This window comes from Varanus komodoensis, unplaced genomic scaffold (genome assembly GCF_004798865.1).
Source record: "Varanus komodoensis strain SLA01 unplaced genomic scaffold, ASM479886v1 scaffold33, whole genome shotgun sequence".
NCBI lineage: Eukaryota > Metazoa > Chordata > Lepidosauria > Squamata > Varanidae > Varanus > Varanus komodoensis.
Genome location: NW_025335817.1, coordinates 2,915,673 through 2,943,530, shown reverse-complemented (window position 1 = coordinate 2,943,530; position 27,858 = coordinate 2,915,673). Strand labels below are relative to the sequence as shown.

General features: G+C 53.5%; 1 protein-coding gene across 17 annotated transcripts; it reads right to left on the bottom strand.

Moving 5' to 3' along the window:
- Positions 1–36: 36 nt before the first annotated feature.
- TPM1 (tropomyosin 1) lies at positions 37–27,858 on the bottom strand. Of its 17 annotated transcripts, XM_044438674.1 has the most exons (10): positions 27,579–27,855; positions 26,377–26,502; positions 26,084–26,209; positions 14,032–14,165; positions 13,177–13,294; positions 12,575–12,645; positions 11,376–11,451; positions 9,840–9,902; positions 9,616–9,685; positions 37–972 (listed from the first exon to the last, which is right to left on the bottom strand). In XM_044438674.1, the coding sequence occupies exons 1-10, from the start codon at positions 27,690–27,692 to the stop codon at positions 890–892; spliced, it is 981 nt and encodes a 326-aa protein (XP_044294609.1). In that variant the 5' UTR covers positions 27,693–27,855; the 3' UTR covers positions 37–889. The 17 variants fall into 17 exon arrangements, with proteins under 17 accessions (XP_044294609.1, XP_044294611.1, XP_044294610.1 ...); XM_044438676.1 differs by lacking the exons at positions 11,376–11,451; positions 26,084–26,209 and adding an exon at positions 12,187–12,262 and having other exon boundaries at positions 27,579–27,858; XM_044438675.1 differs by lacking the exons at positions 11,376–11,451; positions 26,377–26,502 and adding an exon at positions 12,187–12,262 and having other exon boundaries at positions 27,579–27,858.

The following is a 27,858-nucleotide window of genomic DNA, read 5'->3' as shown; positions in this document are numbered from 1 at the left end:
GGAAGGAAAAAATCACAATGCAGCAAGTTTTTTTAAAAAAAATGTCCTAGAGTGTGTTTTATTCCATTATCAAGTATACAATGTTTACATATATGATTCTCAAAAACTGCTAAAAAAAGTGTGTCAAACAAACATGTGGCAAATATCCATTTAATTTGATTCCTTCAGCTTTAGGCAAAACCAGAATGCAACTGGAATTCATCCATGTAAAGAGTTTGGTTTGTTCCCTGGTGCAGCGGATCTCCAGAACGCTGCCACAAAATGACACTGCGGACCAAAATGCTGCCTACGAGTTTGTCGTGAGCCAAACATCTCTGGACTTTGGTGTGAAATAATTTAGAAGGGAGGCTGCAGGCCTGTTTTGTTCTTGAGCTACAGCAAAGCCAAACCTTTGCTGCCTGAGGGACCTCCAAGAAAATCAAATTACTAAGTTGGACAAACCGTGGCATTATACAAATACCAGTCCAGAGACCACACAAGTACCTTTTGTTACAAGGGATGCCAATCAGCACCCCCCCCCCACCACCGACCCAATTCCTTTCCTGGGTTTCTAACATTAATCTTTGCTTAAAATCTAAACTGACTGCATATCTGTAGCAGTTCTCCAACCCTCAAAGGAGCTGCAGGTTCATGGCTCAACTCCACACAAAGCATAAGCAGCATTTGGTCAGGGAGGGGGCACTGCTGTCCACCGATCGTTTGCTTCCCAATATCGCGTTTTGTCTAACTCTGTCCCTGGGTTTTAGCAGATGGTACTATGATTATGGCAAGATGGGAAGAAAATGATAAAATAAAACGAAGACACATTTCAGGGGGGTTCATGGCAAGCAGGTGTTTTTAAGAAATCGAAACAAGACTGAGAGCGGCGTGGTTGCTGCTAAAAGGGTTTTCACATGTTGTTTAACTCCAGTAAAGTTTGATCCAGCATCTGATGCATATTGAGGTTTTCTTCTTTGGCATGTGCCACTTTCTCTGTTTTGGATTAAAAAAATGAAAAGCTGTCATTGGATGCACCCATTTATTGTAACCGTATGTTGCAAGAAGCATTGTATATGGGAATGCAGGGCATGTAGGAAGGAAATACCAGGATTTTCCAGAGCTGAACCTCTAAGACAAAAACGGTGGCAAGGCACCTGCCATACCCCTGTGCCAGCTAGTGGCCAAATACAAGAACTGATTTTTTGTCACAAGACCCTCTGGTCCACATTTAATCAACTAGATGATGGGAGGACCAGTGGAAGCAGAGGGAGATGTATTTCCCCCCTCAAATCTTTAAAATTGTGGCCTCTTGAAGCCAAACAGAAGCCTGTTGGTGCCACTGTACTAGACCAAAATAAATGGTCCTTTTTAAAAAAAATAATTTTGAGAAGCAAGGATGTGTGTCAGCCAGTCAGTTCCAGAGAAAATCCAGGAGATGGGAATTGAACCATGCTCATAAAACTGCTGATGGCAGAACTTCAAGCTGATACACCACTGATATTTAACAATCTACAGAAAATGAAAGAAGCAGGAAGCACAAGAACCAACTATTTGACTGTCTGGGGGCATCCCAGTGGACTCGTTTTTATAGCTAAGCAGAAACGTGACACTAAGAAAGCACAACAGTTGTTAGTTTTACGTTACATGGCACTTTTTGCCAGACAGTCATTACAAACACTTCACTGATGCTGTATGTGAGCGCAATGCTCCAGAGCGACACACAATCACGACGTCAAAAGCAATGTCGCCACCCTCCCATCTGAGTTCTCCAGGGCGATCAAGAAAAGGGCCCTCAGTTGGACAGTTGAGCTAACCCATCCACAAAGCTGCTTTTACCGGGATTCGATAGCACCTGCTTGGGGTTCAGCAATGAACCAAATGCAGAGCACGTTTGATTGGATCTCTTTTAAACAAAGGTTCTGGTTCCAAAATCTCCCTTCCCCACTGGCTAGCCAAAAACGCTCTGCTCCAAGAAGCCAGGGCCATTGTGTGTTTTGTTTAGTGTGATTACTCAGAGCATAGCTGGTCTTGAAGCAGGAAAGGAAATGCCTAAATATAGCACAACTGATTAGAGAACGTCAAAATTTTCCTGCAACAAGCTGGTTCCCCCACAACCGACAGCAAACAGTGTTTCTTACTACGTGGCTATCTGCATTATGTCCGTACCAGAGGAGTCATAAACAAATTCGTTAAAAAGAGTTGATTCATACTAAAGCTTAATCCTCGTTCAGGGCCAACTTTAGTTCATTAGTTAGACGGCGGTTTTGCTCAAGCTGCTGGTAGAGTTGGTCTGCAAGTCAGCAAGCAGGTTAGCAGAGAAGAGAGAAGAGAGAGGCAGAAGGAAGCAAAGGTTAGAGAGACAGGCAAACAGTCAACGAGAAAACCATCATGCCACCCAGATCAGGGACTCCTCGGGACGCAGCTGTGGCACAGAGGTTCAGCGCACGAGCCTCGGGCAGCAGGTCTCATTGTGGGACGGGGCCTTGGAGGAGACCACCAGCACAAGGGCGGGCAACGTGCTAAGCACCAAAAGCCCCCTTAGATGAGGGGCGAGCCCGCCAGCACTGCGAGACTCTGGCTCACTTCTGCCAGGAGGATGGCGGGCGCCGACGGTGGCAGTGTGCCATGAGACACGGCAAAGAGGTCCCTGGAGGGCTGCCATGCAAGCGGCAGTCACGTTGCCCTCAGGGGCACCCTCTCCACACCGCCTTACCAGGCCCATGTGCAGGGATGCGATTCAACGTCGCTTTAAGGACAGGTGTGCCGCGGTCACCCAGCCAGCGGTTTTCCGGGCTCGGCCAGTTGGCACGAGGGGAGGCTCCTGGCTTTGCCAAACTCAGACCTCACCTCTGGGCTTCAGCCACAACTGCCGTGTGGACGGGATTCCTGAAGGGCACAGGGGGTGCTGAGAGCGGGCCGAGAGCAGCAGCCCAAAGTCCTGCATGCGGGGCCCTGGGCAAGGAGAATTCCTCCTTGCGGAAGAGTCCTAAAATGTGCCATCCACCTCCCGGGTGGCCATCAACTCTGCAGCTAATTTGCAAATGGTGTGGAAACAGAGAAGATCCCTCCCTCTGTTAAGAGCCTCTGTTTGTGGTAGCTGAAGGGGGCACTGCAAAGAGGAATTTCTGTCCTCTTGGATGTCAAAGAACACCACTCCTTTTGGTGGCTCCCAGAAAGCAGTGGCCAACTGGAGACACCAATCCTGATCCGAGAAAGCATTTTCCAGAGACTTTTTATCAGCATTCACCACATTTACCAATTACAGCTGTTAAGCACCTTGATGGGTACAGGGACTTACAGCATGGATCTCCACACAGCTTCTCAGTACTCACACTGCAGTCAATGGGCTTACTCTCAAGGAAACAGACTGCAATCCTACATACCCTTTCCTAGGGATAACTAAACTGCAAGTAACTAAACCAGGCTTACTTCTGAGTACACACATATGATCAACACATTTCCTTTCATATAAAAATCAGGTAATCATGCCTCATTTTGCTCTTCATAATACTTGGATCAATGACGACCTTTCAGTGGAAATGGCGCTTGCCCTGTACATATTACTGTGCCAGCACTGAAGTTCCTGCTGTTATCTTGTGTTATTGTTCTGACATCATGAAATTTCAAGAATTACTCTTCAACAATTATAATCAGGCTTCTGTCTCCTGGGTTTGCTTTGCTTTCAGCGCTCTCTGTGTGTGTTTCACCGCCGAACTGGGCTGCACCCATCAGCAGCAGAATTCAATGGGGAGCAACTACAGCAGTGCTGGAATACGGAGCAGCCATGGAATAGCCTCCCTGGGAGGCGGCACATGTCCACAGGTGACGCTGCCGCTCCAGCAGGTCTTCCTGGGAACGGCTACGGAACGGCCCGGGCACTCATCCAGAGCAGCGCCTGCACTGGCTTGGCCTCTTCCTGCCTCTCCCTGTCCCATCCCGTCTTCTTGGCTGGAAGCCTGTGGGCAGGTCTTCCTTGTTGGCCCTCGACTGTGCACAAGGCATGTGGGCAGCCTTTTGCACCCAGGTGGGAGGGAAGCAGAATCGTTTTAGGTAATTCTGTAAATACAGCGAGATTGAACTGCAGTGACCGGCGATGGCAACACACACTCTGCTAGCACTCCAGTCCGACATCGCATTGTTCGGGGCAGAGGACTGAGAAAACATGAAGGCCTCCCTCTGCAACTTCTGCCCGGCTCAATTCAGTGCTTGTTTAACTAATGACTCCGGCATTCAAAGATCTCCAGGCGGAAGCCATGCAAGGCAAAACTTGACTGTTTTGCAAGGCAAAACGAACGGGAGCAAGCCCAAAAGAACATGAAATTGGCTGGAGGCATGTGAATACTTCCTCTAATCAAAACTGCCCTAATGAAGGCTTTGCCCAGACCCAGCTCTGAAGCCAAGAGAGTGCTGTGGGGGAAGCTCTCCTTCCAAATTCTTCTCTGGAGAGAACCTCTTCCCCACAGCGCTCTGCCCAACACAGCTCTCCCACCTTCCCTCCGCATTGTGGCATCCCTGCCACACCCTGCCCATGTCCTTGCTGCTGCCTTTGCTACCGCTCCCAACCATAAGGACTAGAATCTTGGTTTATACATTAAGATTCTCAGAATGCTCCATTCCTCACAGAACTGCAGACAGCCAAACACACGGAATCTTGGTTCACACGGCCTTCACGTTTATCCCAAGACAAACAGCCTCTCTAGTTGAGTGAGCACTTCCAAAAGTTCTCCTTGAACCCCAACCTGAGAAATTTAACCAGGATGCTAGGAGGAGGTTCAAATAACAAAAGGAGGGATCTTAATGGAAAAGGAGAAGACTTTAGAGACATTTCCCATTTAGTCAACTATTTTAATACTGCTCTTGCACTGCTCGCATTTCAGCCAGAAAATGTGTGAAATGGGATGGAGGAACAGAGCAAAAGAATGCAAAGGAAAGGAAAAAAAGACAGGCAAAATAATGATAGAATAAAACCTAATGGCAAAAAGCAGGTTTTTAATTTTATTCATACTTGAAATGATGGAAATAAATAATAGGCAAAAGGAATAGCAAAAGAAATACAGCTTCTGCAGCAGGAACTTTTTATTTTACACTGAAGTTTCTGTACAGTCAAAAAGGCACAGAAGGCGGAAAGAAGGTTTGTGCCCCATGTCCTGCAGCCAAGTGCTAGGAAGAAAAGGTTACAGGAAGGTAGGAGAGCAGGACAAGGAACTGAGAAACAGCCAGCAACTGGGAAAAGATGGTTTGTCCAGCGAGATGGAGATGTCTTTGGAGAAGCGAAGCAAAGAGACTTATCTGTGTGAAAATAGAGAGACAGGAAATAAAAACAGAGCACAAGATGGACTGGAGGAGGCTGGGGAAGGGAAAGAGAGAAGGTGCCACAGAATAGAAAATGGAGCTGGCTTGGAGAAGGGTTTTGTCTCCCTTGAGGCGGCTGGGCCCATCTGCCGTGCTGGCTACACCCCTCCAAGCGCTGCCCTCGGGACAAGCAAAATCTTGCACCACTGGGCAAAATGGTACACACTGGCAAAGGTCCTCCATGTGCCATTCCAGTTCTGAGCCCGCAATTGCAGAAGTCCTTGCAGCATTCAGACAAGTTTGGGCGAGGAAATACCAGAGTATTTCCTCGCCCAACCCACAACCCCCCAAATCCCACAACCCCCCAAATCCTAAAGGCTGAGTTGCCTCCACATCTGCTCTGCCTCTCAGTATCCAAACGCAAGCTGCACCTCATTCTTAACCAGTTTTTAGATAACCCCTAAGGATTTTTGGAGTATGGTCTACCCAGCACCGAAGGACGCCTCTCCCGTGTCCAGGAGAAAGTTTCCACGTGGGCAGGCCTCCCAAGTTGGAGGCAGCCACCCTGGGGCACCAAAGCACACAGAAAACATTAATCAGGCATCCTTTTGGGGGGGGGGGAATTCTTCACCACTTTTTCCCTTGTAGCCCCTCTGCAGGTGTTTTGTCGTGCACTCTTTAGAAACAACCGAGAAGCAGGAAAGAGCTTCATCTGGAGGCAGCTGGCTGGGCAGGGAGAGAAAGAGGCCCTCGGCCCCAACTTCTTCTGCACACATTTTTTGCAGATTTAAAAAAAATGCCTGCATACTTAAGAGAGCACTTTCCAAACAAAATAGGGTTTTTTGTTTTTTTCTTTAAAGAAATTGCCCCATTTCAGCTTCCCTCGGCATGCAAGTCAAAAAGCTCTGGGTGAAATAATACACTCATTGACACATCTGCTGGGATTTCAGGGTAAATATATGTAAATTTCACCTCTTCCCCTTCCAAATTTCATCAGGAGGAAGACTGGGAAGAAATGTTCCACTGCAGGCCTTCCCCAGCCTGGAGCCCACCAGGGGCTTTCGACTACCTCCCAGCAGCCCCAACCAGATGGACACTGTGCAGGGATGCTGGGAGCGGTAGACCAAAACAGCTAAAGGGCACACACTGGGGAAGGCTGTAATTGTTTGAGCCCCTTACGGGGGCTTCCAAGTGCCAGAGAATGTCTACCTTTTAAAATGCCATTTTATTCCCACCGGGTCCTACCACTGTAAACTGAGCTACGCCATTTAATCCGCAAAGATATCCCCAAAATATCCTTAAGGGTGGTTAAGTGTGTGACGGAAAACTTTTAGGAAAGTTAGGAAAATGCAACAGATGAGTTCAAACAAAGCAAGGCAAATTGAAAATATAATCGAAGGGCCCAGCAAAAAATATTGCATGCTGGCACATGCAGAAATATTTTTTGTCAAACCGGAGGAGAGGGAGAGAATGCAAATTACTGTTGCGTCTGCATGACAAGTTAGAGGCGCTCACCAAAGGTGATGCTGGCAAGCAACGGACAATCAGTTAACGCGTGGACTCTAAAGCCACGAAGTTCTGTACCTTCAGCTGTGTGCTCGGAAAGAGCCCTGCGTGTTCCCATCTTCCTTGGCTGCTTTCTAAATGCACTAACACCCCTGCTGCTGTGGAGCTTATCAGAGTAGGATCACACCCGGCACAGCTGAGAGCTGCCAGCAGTTTGCAATCACCACAAACCACAACAAACTTCCGGGCCTTGCTTAAGAGCCATCCCTAACCAGGTGCCCAACAAATGGAATGGACCACCATTCCCATCATCCTAAACTGGCTTGGAGTGGTCCAACACACTTGGGTGAATCAGCGATGCCTGGTGTTAATGAATTGCCTATTTCTTGTCTGTACAAATCCTCACGGTTCTATTTGTGCTTTACCAATAAGCATTTCTAGGAGTAACTTTGGCTGAGAACAGAAGGGGTGGGAACAAAATGATGCATTCAATGTGGTAACTTAGAGCCATCTGGTAACTTCCAGGAATTTGAAAAATCTGAAAGTTGCTGCTGGACTTTCCCACCTGCCCCACCAATTACTATTAAGGGGTTAGCGGGTATATGCAAAGGACAGGGAGGGCCTTTTCGGTGGCGGACCCGGAATGCCAGAATGCCTCTTTTCCCAAACTGAGGCAGGTTCTGAACACGGATCTATTCAGACATGCATCTAATGTGCCATTTTTCAGCCTGGCTTATTCACATAGGAGGTTTCAAATTACATTTCCATGTGTTTTAACTGCTTTACTGATTATCTCTTCGGGTAACGACGATAACAGTGATGATATAAATTAAACGCTGTCCATAGTCACCAAGCAGCTGACTGGCTATCTCGCAGGGCTCCGGCATGCAACTCAGAGGTGCTGAAAGACCCCGCCTGCCTTCTGCCAGGCCTCATTCTGACTTAGCTCAGCTCCCAGTTAGCACGGTTAGGGCTGCAAGCGTGAAAGCTTGCTAGTCTTAGGAACGGAACCTCAGGAATGCTGGAACAGGACGGGAACGCAGAGCCAAACTGGGATCAATGGGAAGCGCGGAATGGGGAGGGAAGCATGTGAGGTATGCATTTAGGGAAAAGCGGGCCATGCAGAAATGTTACAAAAATCCATCAGAACCCAAGCGTGGTGCATTCTCACTCTTTGCTGCAGGAATAAAGTCCCTAGGTTCACTCTCCCCCCATCCCCCTTTGGCAGAAGTGAGTAAGATGCTCAGCAGGAAGCTGTGGGACACCTCAGCTCAGTGGCAACAGTGTGTATTAACATGGCACAAGCTGATCCACGGCCAATCAACAGTGCCCTGTCCCTTCTAAAGCCAAATTAGACCTAAACATTATCAGAAGAGAAATTTCATTCAAATGAAACTTCTTGCCTTCTGAGTATAACCCTTGTCAATATGTGGTTCCCTCATTTTTAATGAAAAAAAATCTCCCAAACGATGAGGACTAGAAACTTAATACATCCCAATGGCCGTTTTAAAGCATACACTGTAAGAAACCACAGCACCAGGCTGCCAAGAGCCCTCCCCTGCACTAAAGAGTGAGCAGCTGCTACCCAAAGGGAGGACGGATGCAGGCAAAAGATGGGAGCAGGCCATTTACATTGAAGTCATATCGTTGAGAGCGTGGTCCAGCTCCTCGCTGATGGCTTTGTACTTGAGTTTCTGAGAGTACAACTCATCTAAGGGTGCCAAGGGGGGTGCAGGAGTGCAAGGAGGCAGCAGTGACCGAGTGACCAGGGGTGATGAAAGGGAAGCCCATCCGGAAATCACAGCGGTGAGGAGGGGAAAGGACGTGCAGAGTCAGTGGCGTGGCAGGAGGAGAGAGGGAAATAAGAACACAGAGAAGTCAAAAGATTCACAGGGAATTCCGATCACGGAGCAAATGGTGTGGGAGACACACGGGTGCAGAATTCACCGGCGAGCCGAGCCAGTCGATGGGCGAGCAAGTATCGGGGATGTGGAAGAAACCCTCTCTCAGGTGCACTGGTGCTAGCAACGCTTCCCCCGGACGCCCCCCGCTTGGATGAAAATGGCAACCCCGCCTGAGCCCCCAGAAGCTCCCCTTGCACTAGGGTTGGGAGGAAATGGCAACCTTCCACTTGCTCAACTACAACTCCCATTATCTCTGAGTTGGGGCTTGTGGTCATTGTAGTGCCAACACATCTGGAGGGCGTCCAGTTGCCGACCTCTTGTCTACTCTGATGAAAGCCCCAACATGGCTCAGATTAGGACAGCCTGGTTACTGTCTCCCTCCCTGCCTCCTTGTCCCATGGCCCTCGTTTTCTCACGCCGGGGCAAAATCCCATGACGGCTGGTGGGAACGCAAGTGCTGACCGGGCTTCCTATCCAGCGTGTTTACTTTTTTGGGAATGGAAGATTCCACATGAAGAGTTTTGACAGCCACGGGGAGGAAATTTCCAAAAGCAAAAGATGCAAAGAGCAAAGCTTCTCCACTGAGGCCCACTGGAAACCTTTTAATGCTCCGTGGGATCAACCGGTCCTACTCATGGCACAAGCCTTCGTGTGAACGGAGTGAGCGATCTAGAACACTCCCAGGAGTTGCAGGGATGCCGCAACCAGGAGCCTGCCAGCCCCGGCTCGGCTCTCGCAGGATGCGGCCCCCGTGCCCCCTCCCATCAGAGTCGATTGCACAATGGGGAAGAGCACCGAGGGGCTAGTGGTGAAGATTCACTGCTGGCCACTGCTGGCCCAAGTTAAGCAGCTGCCCAAGCCGAGTGCGCCAAGGGACTGGAGGATGCGGCCTCAGCCTCCTCGGCTAGCCAGGGGTCGGGAGAAAGAACCGTACCTTCTAAGTCATCAATGCTCTTCTCAAGCTTGGTTACGGACCGCTCTGCAAACTCAGCCCGGGTCTCAGCCTGGAGTCAGAACACACAGACATGCCGGTCAGAAAAGCCACCGGGGAGACCCGGGAGCTTCCCCACGGCACAGCAGAGACTGCAGGAGAAGCAGGCTTTCTGCCCCAGAAGCTCAGCCCCACGTTTCTCCCAGGAGCAGCATTCCTGGCTTTACCTCCTTCAGCTTGTCAGTCAGGACTTTGATCTCCTCTTCATACTTGTCCTCCTTCTGGGAGTACTGCAAACCAAACAGACCACGGCCAACGTCAGTTGCCCACGCTTCCGTGGCAAGTGCAGCACCACATGCCCTGTGGCATATTCACATCCCACGTTCAAACGCATGGAGAGCAGTTGTGGGGAGGAACTGAGGGCAGCGGCGACGCCAGAGATGTAGGCACACGCCGGGTCTCCATTAAGGGCAAATGGCTCATAAGCTCTTACATCCCTTACCCATTTTAAGCCATGCCAAGACACCCTTAGGCCTTCTGGTCCAAAGACTGAGACCGCAGGTCTGTGCACAGAATTAAGTCTCGCTTAGCAGAGCAGAGACTAAAGACTTTCTGCCTGGCACCCCCCACCCTGCTTCCCCTTCTCAGGCTAACCCTAACCCTTTCAGTGCATCTGAGATTGCTCAAATTGTGGCTGACTCAGTCTGATGTTACACCTGGCCACTCACTCTCGGTCTTCATGCGCCAAGACCCGCAAACTTACGTAAGTAAGTCATAAGGAACAGAACGGAGTGCATTAAATTGGAGAGTTAAGGGAGGGGGAAGTAATGTTCAAGTGGGATTGGAAGACATCTTGAGTTGCTAAGGATGTTACAGGAGGGAGAAAGTATTCACAGGACAGGCAGAAAGGTGTCTTTCATTCCAGGGGGCACCCAGGGAAACCGAGAGGCACCTGTGGGTGCTACGTTATTGGCAACCCTGAAGAAATGGGCAGGCACCGGAGCGCCCGTTCGCACATCCGGTCCTGACTCTACATGACAAAAATGGTATAAGCAGCAAGAGTCAGAAAAAAGCTGTCCCTTGGCCCTGGTCTGAGAAAGCTACTTTGCAGGGCTGTGGAACGTCCCTTGTTCCCAAAACGTCTTGGGCAGAGTCTTGTGGCCCAAGGCAACAGCCCCCGAAACCCTTTTCAGCACTAGAATGGGAGACATCGCCCTGAAGCCGCGGTTTGTTCTTAACGCGCTTGCTGCAGGTTGCCATAATTCTGCAGGGGAAAGCAGCACCTGCCTGACACGGATTCAGACTTCTTACGTGGGCTCGGACACAGAGCATTAAAAAAGGACACAAAAAGCTGTGCTGGCGTCCTTAAACAACTGTTTGCAGAGTTTTATGGGTTTATTGATTCAGGAAGCCTTTTCATTGAGCAACTTAACTGCAGGGCCAGAGCCCAGGGGGTAGGACCCCCACTCAAGATCTCGACGGACATTATCCTGTCAAAACACAGGTGCCTAGTGGGACTAAAGGGCCAATGCCACACGAGGAAACTAACTTTCTGATATTCGTGTGGTGGTGCTCACTGGCCTAGGAGATCTCCGTGGGCGGAAAGGTGATTCAGAAGCATCAGAACTAATCAGGAAATAAACTTACTTACTAGGGAAGCAAGTTCCTCATTGGAGACAACAGAACTTACTTCCGAGCAAACCCTCTGAGGAGTGGGTGCTTTGCCCACTGCGTAGCATTTGGGCCTCCCGGCCAGACCGTACCTTCTCCGCCTGAGCTTCCAGAGATCTCAGGTTGTTGGTCACAGTTTTCAATTCCTCTTCAAGTTCAGCACATTTGCTATTATTTTGGGATGGAGGCAGGAAAGGAGCAGGAAGAAGAGCAATCAAGCCAAAGGGAAAAAAGAGGGGGAGAAAAGGTAGAGAATGAAAACTGAATCTCAGAGCTAAAGAAAGGGCCTCGAAAGTCGCTGAACCCATCTGAGATAGAAGACGGACGACTTCGTTACAATACTCAATTTGCTGGGCAGGTTGCCACCGACTTCGGCGCCATAAGCGTGTCCACCAGGCTCTTTGGCATGCCGTGTTTGCACCGGTGGAGCGCGCAGGGCAGATGTCGATGCCGCCCACCGCCACGGGCATCCCCGTTTTGCAGAGGACGTGCAGCAAGGCCTTTTAGGTACCGTGGCTCTCACCAATGTCCTGCCCTACTGCTTTCAGAGAACGGTATCTGCACACAGCATCTGGCACAGACATGGTCTCCCCCTTTAAAACTGGGAAATACATTTCAAATTATTTATAGAAGACCCTGAAACTATCTCAGATCGTTCAGCTTCTTTTTGGGGCTCAATCAGCTGCAAAAAAGGTTAAACACACACGCACACACAGGCACACTCCTATGTGGGCCTCAAGAAAGCCCGCACGAGGCAAATGCAGAAGGAAAAGGAGAGGAACTTGAGGGAAATCCAGCCACTACTGCTAACAGGCATCTAACTAGCTGTTTAGAGTAGCCGAAGGAATGCAGCTAATCTTGACTGTTTAGTTCACAGAGGGGCATGAAGAGGATCTCCAGTACCTTCTCCTCAGCAGCCGTTAACGCTTTCAACGTTTGATCCATTACCCGTAGCTGTTCCTCCAGCTGTCGGACTTGGCTGTTAGTGAACACATGAAAACGCACAAGAGCCATTCACAAAAATCAGTGAGCGGGTAAAAAGCATGCCGTGACCCACACCAGCTAAGAGACCCCCAAAAGAACCACCTGGGTACCACAACAAGCACGCAACTGCACTCACGCGGAAGCTCACACTTGCAGAGAGACACATGCTGCCGGGCACAGACAGCAGGCAGCCGTTTGGCACAGAAAACAAGCCGGTCACGGGGCTCAGCTCACTCATGGACCGCCCGGGACCTCATGCTCGCCGCGTCCAGCAGGGAATGTCGCAAGCCTGAGGGGGGGCTCCTACCTTTCTGAAAGTTCCGCACGCTCCTCCGCACGCTCCAGGTCGCTCTCAATGATCACCAGCTTACGAGCCACCTGGGAAAATGGAGAGAGAAGCAGCCATCAGCGCGGCTCCGTCTGTGGCCCAAGAACCCAAAGCGAGAAGGAACCAGAGGTGTGTCAAAAGCAACCGGGATGCTAAAGGAGGCTGGACTGCGTTTCCCTCGTCTTCCGAGCCCTGTTCTGGCCATCGCCAACTCCCCACCTCTGGCTCACACGTTTTCTTCTGTGGCACGCCACTGCTCCCCCTGCCCCGGCACCTCAAAGTCCAGGTGCCTGCCTCGGTTTCCCAAAGATCTGTGTTTCTTTCTGCACGGTATCTCTGCTCTGAGAATTTCAGCCCAGTAGAATATTATCTTCCATAATAAGATTTACAGGAGTTGCCATCCAACATGCACAGAGGGTCCTGGGCTGGAGAAGGCTGGCTTGGCTCACAGCACAAGCGCTGGGTCTCAACAGGCCAAATAACCACAACGGCTGCGGAGGAACTGACATGTTGGTCCTCTCTGGGAAGAGCCAAGCCAAAGCTTGAGCCAAAGGGCCTCACAGCTGTGCTAAGACACCAACCTCTTCATACTTGCGGTCGGCGTCCTCAGCAATGTGTTTTGCCTCTTTAAGTTGGATCTCCTGAATTTCCATCTTCTCTTCATCCTTCAGGGCTCTGCTCTCAATGACTTTCATACCTCTGGAAGACAACAAAAGCAAGGTTTGGAATCAGAGTGGTAACTCGCACCCCGAGCACAGGGCTATGAGCACTGTATGCTTTCTCTTTCTCATGCACGCAGACACACACTCTTATTGTCCACGCCCAGCCACAATTCTGGACCCAAAAATGTGCCACTCCTGCAAGCCATATGCAAATGGCTTGTTTTGCATAATTTACATGAGCTTGGGTAGATATGGGAGAGGCAAGGACACTGAAGGGCACCGGGAACCCCTTAGAAAGCTTATGCAACTACTACTTTTGCTAGGAAGGTTTTAAAGACAGGGAAAAAGAAGGATTGTGCTTCATGGCAAAAGCTCCCTGTAGTGCTTGCAGGGACTGCGGCCCAAGACCCCACAGGGGTGGAAGTGACTCTGCTGGCAGAATCTGAAGGGGTACCCCCTCAGCACCCTACAAAGGCCCCTGTGGCAGACAAGCCCCCCCCCCCCCAAGTCACAACAAAAGTCATCCTGTTGGTTTCCTGTTAATTGGGAATTCTTGCTGGATGGTGCCCCTTGCTGCAAATGATGGGGGGCATACAGTGTTCTCCCCGTTAGGTACCTCCCTGTCCAAAGTTGCCGTGCAACCGGCTGGGGGTGCTGGGAATTGCACCCCAACACATCTGGTGGTTGAGGAAGGCTGCCGCGAGGCAACCAGATCGAAACGGCAGAGATAACCCGGCCCCATCACCATGAAAGCAGGCTGGGTGGTGCCCCTACCTTTCGCTCTCATCTGCAGCCTTCTCAGCCTCCTCCAGCTTCTGCAGGGCGGTTGCCAGACGCTCCTGGGCACGATCCAACTCCTCCTCTACCAGCTGGATGCGCCTGTTCAAGGAGGCCACATCGCTCTCAGCCTTGGGAGGGAAGAAACACGGAGGTTTGTGCGGGAGCAGGAGAGGCCGTGGGAGGGGTGGGGCGGAGCAAGGGGGCAGCGGCACCAACACCAGGGTGGGGCTGTGTGTGGGGGGCAGAGAACAGGCAACCCCATCCCAAAGGAGGAGGAACCCAAGAGCAGGCAGATGAAGCACGGCCACCTATCCGGCTATCCGTCTCCCTCTCCTGCCCAGGAGGCACTTGGCTGCTGTGCTGACCAAGGTAAGCTCACCTGTGGGCTTCTGAGCCTCATTCCCCCAGAGCACTACAGTCTAGTAAAACAACCCTCAGCCCTCCCCTTGGGACGCACCCCCAATTCCACTGAACGGACAGGTGCCCTTTCTCGGGGCGTGTGCACAGGTGGGATTCTGTGACGCACCTGGCAGGTTCTGGCCCTCCCCATTCATTTAGTGCTCAAGTCCTATACCGCACATACTAAGAAAGGGAGGGTTCCCCCTTTCTAGGGATGGGAACGTTACTGGATATTGTGGTCTTAAGCAAAGATGGGGCCAGTTTCCAGGTGATTCCATCATAGTCTGCAACACCAATGGAGAAAAAATAGAAGAAAGGAAAAGGGCTCTGGGGGAAGCTTACAGGCTAAGAAAAGCACACGGTATGAACGTCCATCCACACTGCCAGAAGCACGAATGGCAGATAGACGGATATAAACACAGGCAGCCGTTCTCTGCATCTATCCAAACGGACATCTGGCTGGGAGTTGGACTGTAAACAGAGGCTAGAGAGAGGTAAGATGCAGCAAACTCCGACAGTAATAATTACATTATCCAGAGAGGTCACTCACGGGAACAGACTCCCCAATAGCCAATCTTGTTTCCCAGTGCCAGGATGTCTGTGTTGCAACCTGCCACTTTTCATGCGAATGGCCACTTTTAATTACCACTGCTGGCAGTTTCTCCATTTCATTTCTCTCTGACCTCACTGTTTACTGTCTATCTCGCCAGCCGTGCGTGAAGTGTAATTTGGGGCAGCACATACCACATCTGATGAAGCACATTAGTCCACAAGTTTATGCCACAATAAATTTGCTAAACTTGAAGGTGCCACAAGACTCTCAGTGGTTTAAACAAAAAGGGTCCCGGACCCAGTAAAAAGATCAAATAATTCCATCACCCAAGCAGTTCTGCTTGCAACAAGGGTGGTTTGTTGTGTGCCCTGCAGTGGGGTGTCTTACAAAAATCCTAACCAGTGCGTACGAATCGTCGCAATCGGATACTGGCGGTGATGGCATGTCAGTAAAAGGATATTATACAGAAAAAGAAGATGGGTCCCTTTTAACAAGAGTGCGAATCCAGTTTAACTTAAAGACCATCAAAAGATACAGGCAGCTTCCCAGTGTTACAACTCAGGGGAACGATATGCAATCATTTTGATCAAGGTGCAAGCTTTTGGGAGAAGGGAGCCATCCCTCCTTTCCACCCACCAAATACATGTGGGTTTCCAGACTTTTGCTCCAATCGCAGAGGAAGGGCAGAACTGGTTCTGCTAGCAAACACCTTCAGGTCCCGTCCAGGGTCACAGTCTCGTGACGCAAGGGTTACAAGTGCCATGGGCAAGCTTCCAATGTTCCTGGACAAGGTCCAAAGGGAAGGGGAAGCCTCCTGGCGGTTTCTCTGGCACATGCCTGTTCCTCCACTGAGCAGATGCAAGCCAAGCCACAGAGAGGCCACACCTGTGGCAGGTAAGGAGCTCCAAAGGTGTCCTCTCAGCCACTTTTGCATGGGACCCACAAGACACGGGCAGGGGGGAGGTACTGCTGCTTGTGGGTTTCCGACTGGCTGGTTGTCCCGTGTGGGAATTCAATGCCCTCTAGCTCCAGCGAGGCCTTTCTGTCAAGACACACCTCACAGCCTAACCTTGGGGTATTGTGCTCTGCAGCGCAGGCCAAGGAATGAGCAGGACTTCACAAAACAGCTGCGGAAACTGGAAGAGGAGTTATGATGTTTTAAGCATCGTGTTGAAGTGCATGGAACTGAACTGGGAATTTCCTTCTCTGTGGACTAGGCAGGGATGGATCACCCCAGTTCTAGCCTGTGTGAATTTCACATGCGCTCATTCATAAATCCCTTTCTACATTCATTTGCATTTTTTTAAAAAATACACAAAATCACATTTAAATACTTAAAGACACATTTTTGTATGCACTTTATCCTAAAATACTAAGTCTGGGCACATGCTTATCCTAAAATAGGAAGTCTTGCCACTTCCAAGAACTATAATCCAGTGCTTAGAGAAGTAAGTTGGTTTCGGAAGTGAAAATCAGCTCAGTTTACTTAAAACTACAGGTTGAACTAAGTCATGTAATAGGAAACTGCAAGGGCTTTCTATTCTAAAAGGAAACTGCAAGCAAACTGGCTTATCTATTAAAAAACAGCATCGCAACGGTGAAATCTGGTGCATGTTTACTCTGAAGGAAACTCTCACAGGCCTGTTCACCAGTCTGCATGTTCAGGATTGTACCCTGGGCCTCACTTTACACCCTTTAAAAATGAGTTTTCCTTTTCTTTTAAAAAGTGAAACCTTCAGCATTTAAAGGTATGAATTATTACTCGCGAACTGAATCAGGGCAGGATTATTAAGAAAAATTCCTGCTGCAGAAGCTACCCTGTAATGCAATTCCAGCTCCCAAAGGAGGAGCTCAGCCCAGCAGACCGGCTGGCCGGCCACTACCCTATAAGGCCCCGATTTTTTTCCCTTTTTGCTGCAAAGCAGGCCTTGCCCTTATATGGTAAAGATAAGTACCAATGACAATAAATGGCACTCCCAGGGCTGACAAGACAAACACAAGTTTCTACTTGTGTTTGCTATTCTCTGTCATAGTTTCACTAGTTAGTTTCGCTATGAGAGGACCAGGGATTAATGATTGCCAATTTGCAAGAAAGCCACCACTTCCTTTTCGCAGGGAAGGGAATAACCTCCCCTCCTGCAACTCACCTTGGAGGATTTTTTACTGTGCGGGGGCGGGGGGGGATTAGAAAGGAATATCTGGGTCAGACCAGATAGTTGCACTACGAGACCGATGCCACGTCTTACATTCTAGCCAACAATATTTGATTCTAGATTCCACGAGCCTCACCCACAAAACTCTGGCCATTTTTTATACCATTATTATAGATATTTTAATTTGTTTGTGTTTTAATCTTGTGAGCCGTCCCAAGATGCCTTGCAATATTAATCGTAACAGTTGTGTTTTATTGCTTTTACAGCTAGATCGGTTTAATGTATGTAATTTTATTGTTTTAATGTTTTGACTGTGAGCCGTCCCGAGATGCCTTGCATAGGGGACGGCATAAAAACATTTTAAATAAATAAATAAATAAATAAATAAATAAATAAATAAATAATGGGTTTTAATGTGTTTTATTACAATTTTAATGTTTACTGTATTGTAAGCCACCTAGGAAGGCCTTGGAAGTTACAGGCAGTGCGTGAGTGCATATGTAAATTAATAAATAAAACCTGCTGGGTTTTGTGGCCAGTCCAGGGTCCTTGATCATGGCCGGAGGCCCCTGCTCCCAACCTGGCGCCCTCCAGCCGTGTTGGGCTGCAAGCCAGCATCCCTTCTGCACGCAGGTGGGCGCCAGGACTCGGTGGGCAAACAGGAACCGCGGCCAAGGCTGCTAATGCTGCGCCCTCGCTGCTATTTCCGGTGCTCAGAGGTGAACGAGGATGCCCAGCAGCACCACCCATGCCCAGGAGGGAGGTGTGGGCAGGTCTGGGGAAACCCCAGGGGTTGCAGAAGGATGCAACTTTTTTTTTTGGGAGGGGGACCTGAATGGAGGGAGGGGAAGCCACTTCCAAGCAGTCCAAGGAGGACCAGATACAGAACCGGACTTTTTAAGGGGCAAAAGGTGTGTGGGCGTACGGAATGAAGTAGCTGGAACTCTATGTGGCAAGCCCCCATTCTGCAACATTTTCTTGCAGCTCCCAGGTGTTTCATCCCCCCCCCACACCCCCACACTGCCACAAGTCATGCTCAGAACAATGGCTTGATGGCTGCATGCAGAACCGCCTGGTCAAACCAAAAGCAAACTTCAAAGATTTACCAAAGGAAGCACAAAGAAGGGCACAATCCAGTGGGTTTTTGCTCGGAAGTTGATTGGCCCCACTTCCCAGGTGGCCTCAGTGCCATGTGCCCAAGGTGCCACACACGCCTTTGCTGGGGAAATGCAGTTTTGATGGGTTGGAACCTCCGAGTTCCGACCCATAAACGGAAACTTCCAAGCTAAATGGAGCCTCCCAATTCCGAGGCAGTATACCTTTGAATCCTGTTTGCCAGGGAGAGACAGTGTGCCTTACTAGGGGGTGGCCATTGTAGGAAAGGGGGCAGGCACACCCAACAAAGCTGAGTGGCTCCGGTTCAGACAAAGCAGAAAGGACGTCATCCTTTTAAAGCCAGCCTGCCCCAACTTACCCCCTCCAGACTCCCACTGTTTCCAGCATTTCCAGTTGGCTAGAAATTGCAACAGTTGTGGACCAACACACCTGGAGGGCATCATTTTAAAGAAGACAAGTTGAACACCCCCTTGGCCTATGGAACGTACCAACACAGGATGCCCGATGGTTACTTAGCACACGCGGCTTTTAGAAAGAGCCGTGATCCCCCGTAACCGAATCCACCGCTTTTGTAGAAAGTTAAAAATGGAAACTCTACATGCAGGGTCAAGGGCATGTCTGACCCCACAGCCCTGAGGGCAAACAAAAAGGAGTTGTTCATTCCCAGCACACCACACCACACCACACCACACCACACCACACCACACCAGCACTGGGGAAGGGGCTTCAGCTTCAAGTCTTTTTATGCGCATCCCCGGTCAGGTTGTTGGACAAGGCAAACCTCTGGCCGGGTCTGCAGGGACTTTTCTACATCTCCCACCTTCTGTTAACGAATCATTTAGCACTCTGGTCAACACACCTGCAAGGATAACCTGGATCAGCTGCCCTGCGTTATGCTGGACCGGGAACACTGGGAATTGTGGACGGATGCACCAGGTGGCCTGGAGAAGGCTGGCTGGGACATTCTGGAGACTGCGGGAGCTTTTCTGCTCGAGCACATCCGTGGTAATTTGCGCTCGCTCTCATGCTGCAGGAGAGCAACGTGGGTTCAAGCAGCCTCAGTCATGGAGGACACATGCTCTGAAATCCTCACTTTCCCCGTCGGAACCCAAACCCAGCCGCCTCTGCTTTCAGCATTCTGAAGCGGGAAGTCAGCCTGATGCCCTGGACAGGGTGTGGGGTAAGGCCTGCGCTGGGCACCTGCTTAGCCACGAAGGCCACTCTGAGGCCCCTGCAAGCAGGCCCTCTCTCAGCCTAGCCTACCTCGCAGGGAGGGTGCAAGGCAGACACGCCTCTCCGAGCTGCCAGCAGGAATGCAGCATTACCCATGGCTGCGTGGCCTCTGCAACCCGTGTGCTTTGCAGGGTTTTATAGCCTGTTAAACACACACCTGGAGCTCTGCCTCCTGCCCCAAAGCAGTGCCTTCTTCACCCCGGGTTCGTCAGGGCAGCTTGAGACACACACCTCGGCGATGCTTTGCATTCAAGCCTTTTCCTGTTGTTGTTGTTAGATGCGAAGTCGTGTCTGACCCATCGTGACCCCATGGACAACACTCCTCCAGGCCCTTCTGTCCTCCACCATCCCCCAGAGTCCACTCAAGCTCACACCAACTGCTTCACTGACTCCATCTAACCATCTAGCCTTTTCCTAGCAACGCGTAAAAGACACGAGCCACGCACCCATCCAAAACGGGACGCACAAAGCAACCTGCTGCCACGGCCGAAACTGGCTGACATGCTCAGAGGCACTCTTTTTCACTGGGGCCTTTGCCAGATGCTTCGGATAAACCAGCCCCAGCGGGCCCAGAGGCCGTCTTTCCTGCAGCACTGCGCCGCAGACTCAGGATCGCCAGAGCTGCGCGGGACGCAGCCGGGAGCTCCGCGGGACGCAGCCGGGAGCTCCGCGGAGGCCGGCCCCTGCGCGCAGGCTCGGCGCCGCTTCCTGTCCGCCACCCGCCGCCGGGCGCTCAACCTTTGTCTCCCAAGGACAGGCGCGCCCAGCCCGGCCGGGGCGCTCCGCAAGCAGGAGCCTTCCCCGCACCGGGCCGCGCCAGGGGGCCGGGGGAGCCCTTTGTTTCGGGTGGAGAGCGGGAGCGGGAAGGAGAGGGGCCGGGAAGGCCCTTCCCCACTTACCGTCGGGTGGGAACGGAGAGGAGCCGGGGGCCGCCGCCGCGCGAGGCCTCCGCCCGCAACCCCGAGCCCGGCCGGCGGAAGGGGAGCACTGGGGGGGGGGGGGCGGAGGTTTCCCGGGAGGCGCCCATGCCGGGCCTCGCCCAGCCCGACCCGGAGAGCCACGCCAAGCCCGAGAGGCCGGCTGCGCGGGAAGGGACCGCCAGCGCAGAGATGGAGGCGGCGGGGGGCTCCATCGCTGCGCAAACGTCCCCCCCCCGGCGGCTTACCTGCTCGCGCAGCGCCCGCTCCTCGTCGAGCTCGCGCTGGAGGCGGCCCGCCCGCTCCTCGGCCGCGTCCGCCTGCTCCTGCAGGCTGCGGATCTTCCTGCGCACGGCCTCCAGCGAGCTCAGCCCCGCCGCCATCGCGGGAGACGCGGGCGCCGAGCACGGAGCAGCAGAGGGCGGGCGGCCGGGCAGTCCGAGGCAGCGCGCCGCAACGCCCTCCGCTGCCGCTTGCGCTGCGGGGCTGGCTCGGCTCCTCCCGCGCCCCCCGGAAGTCCTCCTTCCTTCCCTCCCCCTCCCTCCCCGCCCCCCGCGCCAGCCAGCCACCTGCGCGGGAGGAGCCGCCCCGTCCCCCCGGCGCGGCGCTCCTTGCCGGGCTGGCACGGTGAGCGCGTTGCGCCGGGCGCGGCTCCGTAGCTCGCCCCTGCGCGGCTGGCGGCAGGGATGGCATCCGAAGGCTGCCGCCCCGGGAGCAAGCGCGCGATCCTAGGGGCGTCCGCCACGCCGCGGGCGCAATCTTCCGGCCCCCTTCCGGACCGAACCGTCGGAGGATCGCGCAACGCCTGCCCCGCTTCGGTATGGGTGTTCCTGGATTGCAGTTCCCATCAGTCACGGCCGCCGGGGCCATGTGAGGGGGCTGCCGCCGGGGCGACTCGGTTCCAACCAGCTCGGTCTCTAGACAGGGCAGGGACAAGGAACCGGGTGCCTTCCCCGGACTACACCTTCCATCAGCCCCAGCTGCCACGGCAGACGGGGGCGCAGTCGAAGCACGTGGCGGGCCCCTGCTGCCCGCCTCGGCCTTTCCGGGGAACAGCCGCCGCCTGGCCTCGCGCACGGGAGCCCGCTCGCGCCCTTCCCAAAGACGGGGCCGCGGGGCGGGGGGGGGGGGGGCGGCGCCATGTCCAGCCCCCCCCTCGCGCGAAGGGGAATGAATGCCTGGGCTGAAACCCCGCGGGACGCGCCGGACCTCTCCCTTCCCTTCACTTCCACCCGCGCGCACGGATCGCTCCTGCGCGGACGCTGCTCGGCGGGCGCATCATGGGCCGGGCCGGGCCGCTGCTCAGAACCAGGGAGCCGGTCCGGCGAGCGACGGGGCCAGCGCGCCCTCTTCTGGCCCCGCTGCATGCTCCGGGCCTCGCTCCCTCCCTAAAGGCGCACGTGAAGTCTTCGGAGCAAAGCGGCGATTCAGCCACCCCTCCAGGGCTAACACGCCCCAGTGGCTAGTGGAGGCGGGGAGGCGAGAGGAACAGAAGCCAAGGCAGGGAAAATAGATGCCCACCGGTCTCAGCGCTACTGAAGCAGCTGCCAGTAACTCAGAGAACGGGGAGCTCCTAGCCCTAAATCTTTCTATGGCTACTTGACAAGAGTCAGATGTGCAAAAGTAAGTCAGGCTCTCCCCAGATGCAGAGCCTTTGAAAAGGTGCCATGGAAAAGCAACTGGAAGGCTGAATGAAATGAAAAGTTACCGGAAGAGGAGGGCTTTTCTGCCCCCACAGCTGTGATATGCAGGGTGTGCAATGCAATCCTATGCATGTTTTCTCAGGACTGTGGGCTGCCTGTGTCTGATGGGGGTCACTTCCTAGCTCAGTTTGTTTAGGATGGCGTCATTAATCCTGCTTAGCATGTTAGCAGCATTTGGTAGCATTCATAGAGTTTCACATATGTTCTCCAAGAAAGTCTCGCAACAGTCCTGTAAGGTAGGTTAGTCTTAGGAATCACCAGATTGCTATCGAACTCTGTGGTGGGCTTCGGAAAAGACCCTTGTACACATTACCAGCAAATACTGTCTCTCTCTGCATGTGTGTGTGTGCAGGGCCCTCGAGGAACCTTCCCCCTTCCTCACACCTCACCGAGGATTTGGGTGTGTCCAAGCCAAGGGCCTGGGCACTTGTGCCCCCTAGTTTAAGACCTGGTGCACCTTTCCCATCTTGTCTTGCTTAAAGGGTTTCCTGGGTGTAAAGGAACAATGGGAGAAGCGGCAGAAGACACGGAGCAAAGAGTCCGCAGTGACTCAGAACGTGTGCGCCTTATCTTGCAATGCAAGCTGGGTGGGAAAGTGCCCTCCCAACGCCACCAAAAACGGGGTTAAGAGAGAAAACCTGCTAGGTCAGAGCAAGGGAGAACGCTGGGAAATCTTTAAGCAGGGACATGCCTTGAAATGGACCCTCCACCTTTTGGAGTCGGTTTGCCACATCAGGGCTTCCGGGTTCTCTTCCTGGTTCATGTCGCTTGCTGTGTTCCTGCTCTGGGCACGACCGCTGCGCCGCTCCTGGGGCGGCAGCTGTCCAAATCACAGAACTTCCAGCACCCCAAAGCTCGCCCTGGCCTAACAGCAGCAGAACCCCCGAGAACTGTGGTGTGGGAGTCCATCAGCTGCCAAGTGCCAGCAGGGCTGGAGGCAAAGGGGGGTCTCTGAGAAATGGGGGGCCCTGTGGGACGCAGGTGTCCCAAACAGCAGAAGAGGGAGTGCAGTGGGCTGCTTGCCTCTAAGTAGCCTGGTAAAGACGGAGGGATGCCCGGCTGTCTCCTGGAGCCACACGGTACCAAAAGGGTGGCCTGGTGGGGGGAGAACTGGCCTGCCGAGTCCGCTTCTGCTTTGGGTGTCTGGAAGAGGCTATGACGGCAAGGCTGCTGCCCTAAAGAGCAGCACACCTGCTTGCGGGCATGGCTGCGTTGCAACACAGTGTTGCAGCACTCGCTTTGCTTGCTTGCGGAGAACCCCAAAGAGGGGTGGGGCAGGCATGGGACTTCGGAGGCCAAGAAGCAGGAGGTGAACCCCAGGGATCCCAGACTGGGCGAGGACGGCCCTTGAGGCCCGGCATACCAGCCAGCGTGTCGTCCTTTGCTCAGGGCACTGGGGAGAGGAGGAGGGCCCCGGTGCTCGGGACGCATCCTGGCCACAGCAGTGGAAGCCAGCAGCCACCGATGGACGGGCTGACGTGGAAGGAACACCAAGGTGTTCTCAGCAGGCACACAGCTCCACAGGGGGTCAACACCAAGCTCCTTCCTACCACACCAGCTCTGGTCCACCCGGCCCAGGCCACCACCCACAACGGATCCTTCAACCGAGGAATGCCAGGGAAAGACTTGGCACTGCCCCAGAGGAAGCGCACGCACCACCAGCAATCTGCTGCCTTCCCTCCCTCTGTTCACTGCTCTTAGCTCTGTCTCTCAAGGAAGCCTTCGACTGCAAGAATTCTCCTGGGGGAATTTATCCACCATGAGGATGTGAGAATGGGCACCTCAGAAATTTTGCAATTGGCTTCCGGCAGCAATTTTACAGGCTCAGGTGCAAGGCCTGTTATGCCAGCTGGCCTTCCCCCCGAGGCTGCAGTCCGAAGCACCTGCTAGTGAGTAAGGCCGATTCCGCTCACTTCTGAGTCAACACGCGGCAGTTAAAGGCTGCATGAATCTGGAATTTGTTTTGCCCGTTTCCCCAAGCAGAACATGTTTGGCTGGGGAGATCCACTCTACAGAAAGGTTCTGGCAACGAGAGACTCTGCAAGAAGCACCATGGCAGGTCAGCTAGGAAGACACACCTGTGCAGTCCTGGGCACCTGGCACGACTCCACCAGCCGGTGGAAGAGGCCAAGCCAGGAGCAGAGCAACGCCCAGGGAGTTACTCATTAAGCCATTTCCTCCCTTCAGTTAGGCAAACCGGTGTGTCTTGGAAAGGAAGTGATGTGTCGGCTTTGGCATGACTCACGCCTCCACCATCACCCGACCTCAGCCGATAACCGTGAGCTCACTCCAGGGAGTGAGGTCTGTCTGCACCACTCCAGGAAATTCCTCCCTCACTAGCCAAGTTGCTCTTCCAAGTTAATCGACCCTGAATCTTCCTTGCACCTCTTTGTACAAAATCAGCCCTCACATTTAAGGTGTGCAGAGTGGAAATGCAAGATTTGTAGCACATCCCTTGAAAACGACTGGAGAAGGGGCCCTCGATTTCCTTTAAAGTCTGCAAATAAACCGGCCTGCTTTCTCACTCAAGGGAACAATGGCAGAAGTCTCTTTCTCATTCTGAGAATCCAGTAGCATTTCTCGGCTCTCCCCAGCCTTCACTCAAGAGCAGCTATTTGAAAATAGTCTGCATTCTTTTCCTTATAAGGAATATCTCCCCTAGATCTATATGCGGTTCCTTTGAACAAGTTAAATAAACGCCTGACTGGAATGCTGACTCCCATCTATAGAAAGCCGCATACGGAGAAAACACATCTGAACCAGATTAGAGGCAGTCCGACTCCCAGACAGAGAGTCACTCCGTGGTTTTAAGGGCTGAAATTAAGTCAGAGAGATTCCTTTCTGCTTGGGCACAAGACGTTCCTTTCTCCCACCAAACCAACACAACGAACCAAACAAACTTTTAAAGGCTTGTCTTCCAGCGCTGCTAAGATCTTCCTCGCTTCAGAGTGTTACTTAGCAATGTTTTTACACACTCCCCCAGAACAAAAACCCTGCCTGCTTTTGTCAACCCGTCTAGAAAACAAAACCAGACCTCTTCCTTTAGAAAGAGGTGGCAGTTGCTTTTAGAGGGATGAAATGTAAATGACATCATTCACTCGCTCGGGACATCTCTCCCCCTCCAACCTGAGAAGGAAGCCTTCCCGCCCAGGGAATGTGAAGTGCTCTGCAAGGCACAGGACGCCGAATACTTGAGAGCTACACGCAGGGAACTATTTAATACTTCTCAGGGGCCAGACAGGTGGGTGGGATGAGAGACGGCTAAGGCACTGCTCACACACTCCGAATACTTGAGAGCTACACGCAGAGAACTATTTAATACTTCTCAGGGGCCAGACAGGTGGGTGGGATGAGAGACGGCTAAGGCACTGCTCACACACTCTACCATATAAAGTGCTGAACTATATATAACTCCGCGGTTCTTCTCTGGATCGCTGTCCTATGGATTGCAGGCCCAGCAAGTATCATCTTCCGAGCCGGGTTCTTGCAGAGGGGGCTTGGCGAGCCTCAGCTACCTTTCTGACTTGGAAAGCACACACCTTTGGCCTGCCTCCATGCGCTCAGGTACCAGTCCCCCTGCTCCTCGACTGCATAGCAGCCTCGGCTCAGGAGCCCTGAGGATTGTTGGCACTCGGTTTTAAAGCTCTAGCTGCTCCCTTTGAAAGCATCTACTGTCCTGAGACATTTGCAAGTTTTACGTGGAAACTGCGGTCACCCCTGGGGCGTTTCCCCCTTGTGCTCAAGGCAAGGCTGGGGGGACCCAGAGCACCCGGATCATGTCCTCACTCTTTAGGGATGAATGGCACCCATCATGCCAAGAAATCAGTGAAGGTTTTGCCTGCCTGCCTGCCCACCCACCCACCCACCCTGTCCAGAGACGTGGGCCCTTGTCTCTTGTGATGGAGTTGGAAGGCCGAGGGGCGCAAGAAGGGAAGGCAGTGCCTGAGTCCGTGGAAAGGGGCGGATACTCACATCAGTGGCCTTCTTCTCTGCCAGTTCCAGTTTTTCCTGAGCATCTTTCAGCGATTCAGAGTATTTGTCCAGTTCATCTTCTGTGCCCTTCAACTTCTTCTGCAGGGACACCAGCTCGTCCTCTAGCTAGAGGGACACGTCAGGGCAGGGGAGGGGGTGCAGGAGGGGGTGCAGCAGGCAACGTGATCGCGCAGAGAAGAGGTGTGGGTGCAGAAGAACAGCAGGCAGATAGAAAAGGAGAGGAGAGAGGAGGGGAGACAGGGAAAAACGTTAGCATTTCCTGGGCAGGATACCTTGGTGGCCTTCTCCTCTGCAGACAGAAGGCTGTCCTCAGCCTTGTGAAGCTCCTCCAGGACGCGGTCCCGCTCATCCTCCGAGATGCGCATTTGCTTTTCCAACTGTGTTATGTCCTCCTCCAACTAGCCATGCGGGTTGGAGGCAAAAAGAGGAGGAAGCACAATTTTATCCCACCGCACTCTCCCTCCCAGGTCACCCCTCGAAATCCTCCCGAGCCAGCTGTGCTGCTTTGCATGGTCTCCATCACACAGATGTGCTAGGCCTGAACTAGAAGAGGACCCCAACCAGTGACCAGGGAACCAATCCGACCCAACAGGACCTGGCTAGGTTAAGCCACGGATGGAGCACGGCCCGATCACAGGCAGGTCAACCCCGGGGCCCCAGGGCAGCCAAATTCATCCTGGGGGTGAGTTGCAGCAGGACTCTGCCAGGGGCCAGCCGGGACCCCCTTTCCGCATGTTCTTCTCCGGGAGGTAGAATCGTGGCTCAGCCACCTGGGTTGGGGCACTAAGGCAGTCCTGCTGTGGAAGTCAAGAGGCCCCAAAATCACAGGGGCTGACTCCACCGTCGGTGCTTCTGGGCACAGGGGATCGGCAACAGCTCGACGTCCCGGAGCCCTTTCCTCGGAAGGGAGCCGCGCGAGTGCGCGCTCAGGCCTCTCGCGGCGCCGCGACCGTGTGCGGCTTTTGTGTGCTTTGCGTGTGGCAGAAAAAATGCTCGGCACGCCTCGCGGGAAGCGGCCTTTCCCGGCGCGCAGCTTCATCGGCGCTGCCTTTCCCAAAGACTCTGCGGCAGCCCCGTCCCCGGTAGCCGGAGGGGCTACCCCTCCCCCTCCCCTCCCCTCCCCTCCCCCCCCCCCCCCCCCCCCGGGGCGGGGGCAGCCCGGCACGGGAGCAAGCCCGTTTCTCGACGCGGCCCCGCCGGCCAGCAAGCTCCCCCTCCGCGGAAGAGCGCCCGTCCTCTGCGGGGCGCCCTGGGCCCGCAGCGGGCGACGGGGCTTTCGTCCCGGAGCACTCCTGGGGAGGCTGGCGCCGCGGGCAGCGGCGCGCCGTCCCGGAAGCCAGCCTGCCCACGAGGCTCACTTCCCGGTCAAGAGGCCCGGGGCTGGAGCCCCTTCCTGGCCGCCGCCGGGCGAGCCGCATGCGGGGCGCCGGGGGTCGCGCCCCGTCCGACGGGCAGTGCGCCCCGCGCCGCCCACCTGCTTGCCCCGGTCCTCGGCGGCCTTCTTGTCGGCCTCGGCCTGCTCGGCGCGGTCCAAGGCGTTCTCCTTGTCCAGCTTGAGCATCTGCATCTTCTTCTTGATGGCGTCCATGGCGGCGGCGGCGGTCGGGGCTCGGGGGCGGCTCCGCGCGGAAAATGGACTCGGGGCTGGCGCGGCGAGGACTGGGACCCCTTCCCGGAGGAGGCGGCTGGCTGTGCGGGACGGCGGCTGGGCGAAGTGCGAGCGCCCGCTACGCGGCTGCCGGCAGATATGTACC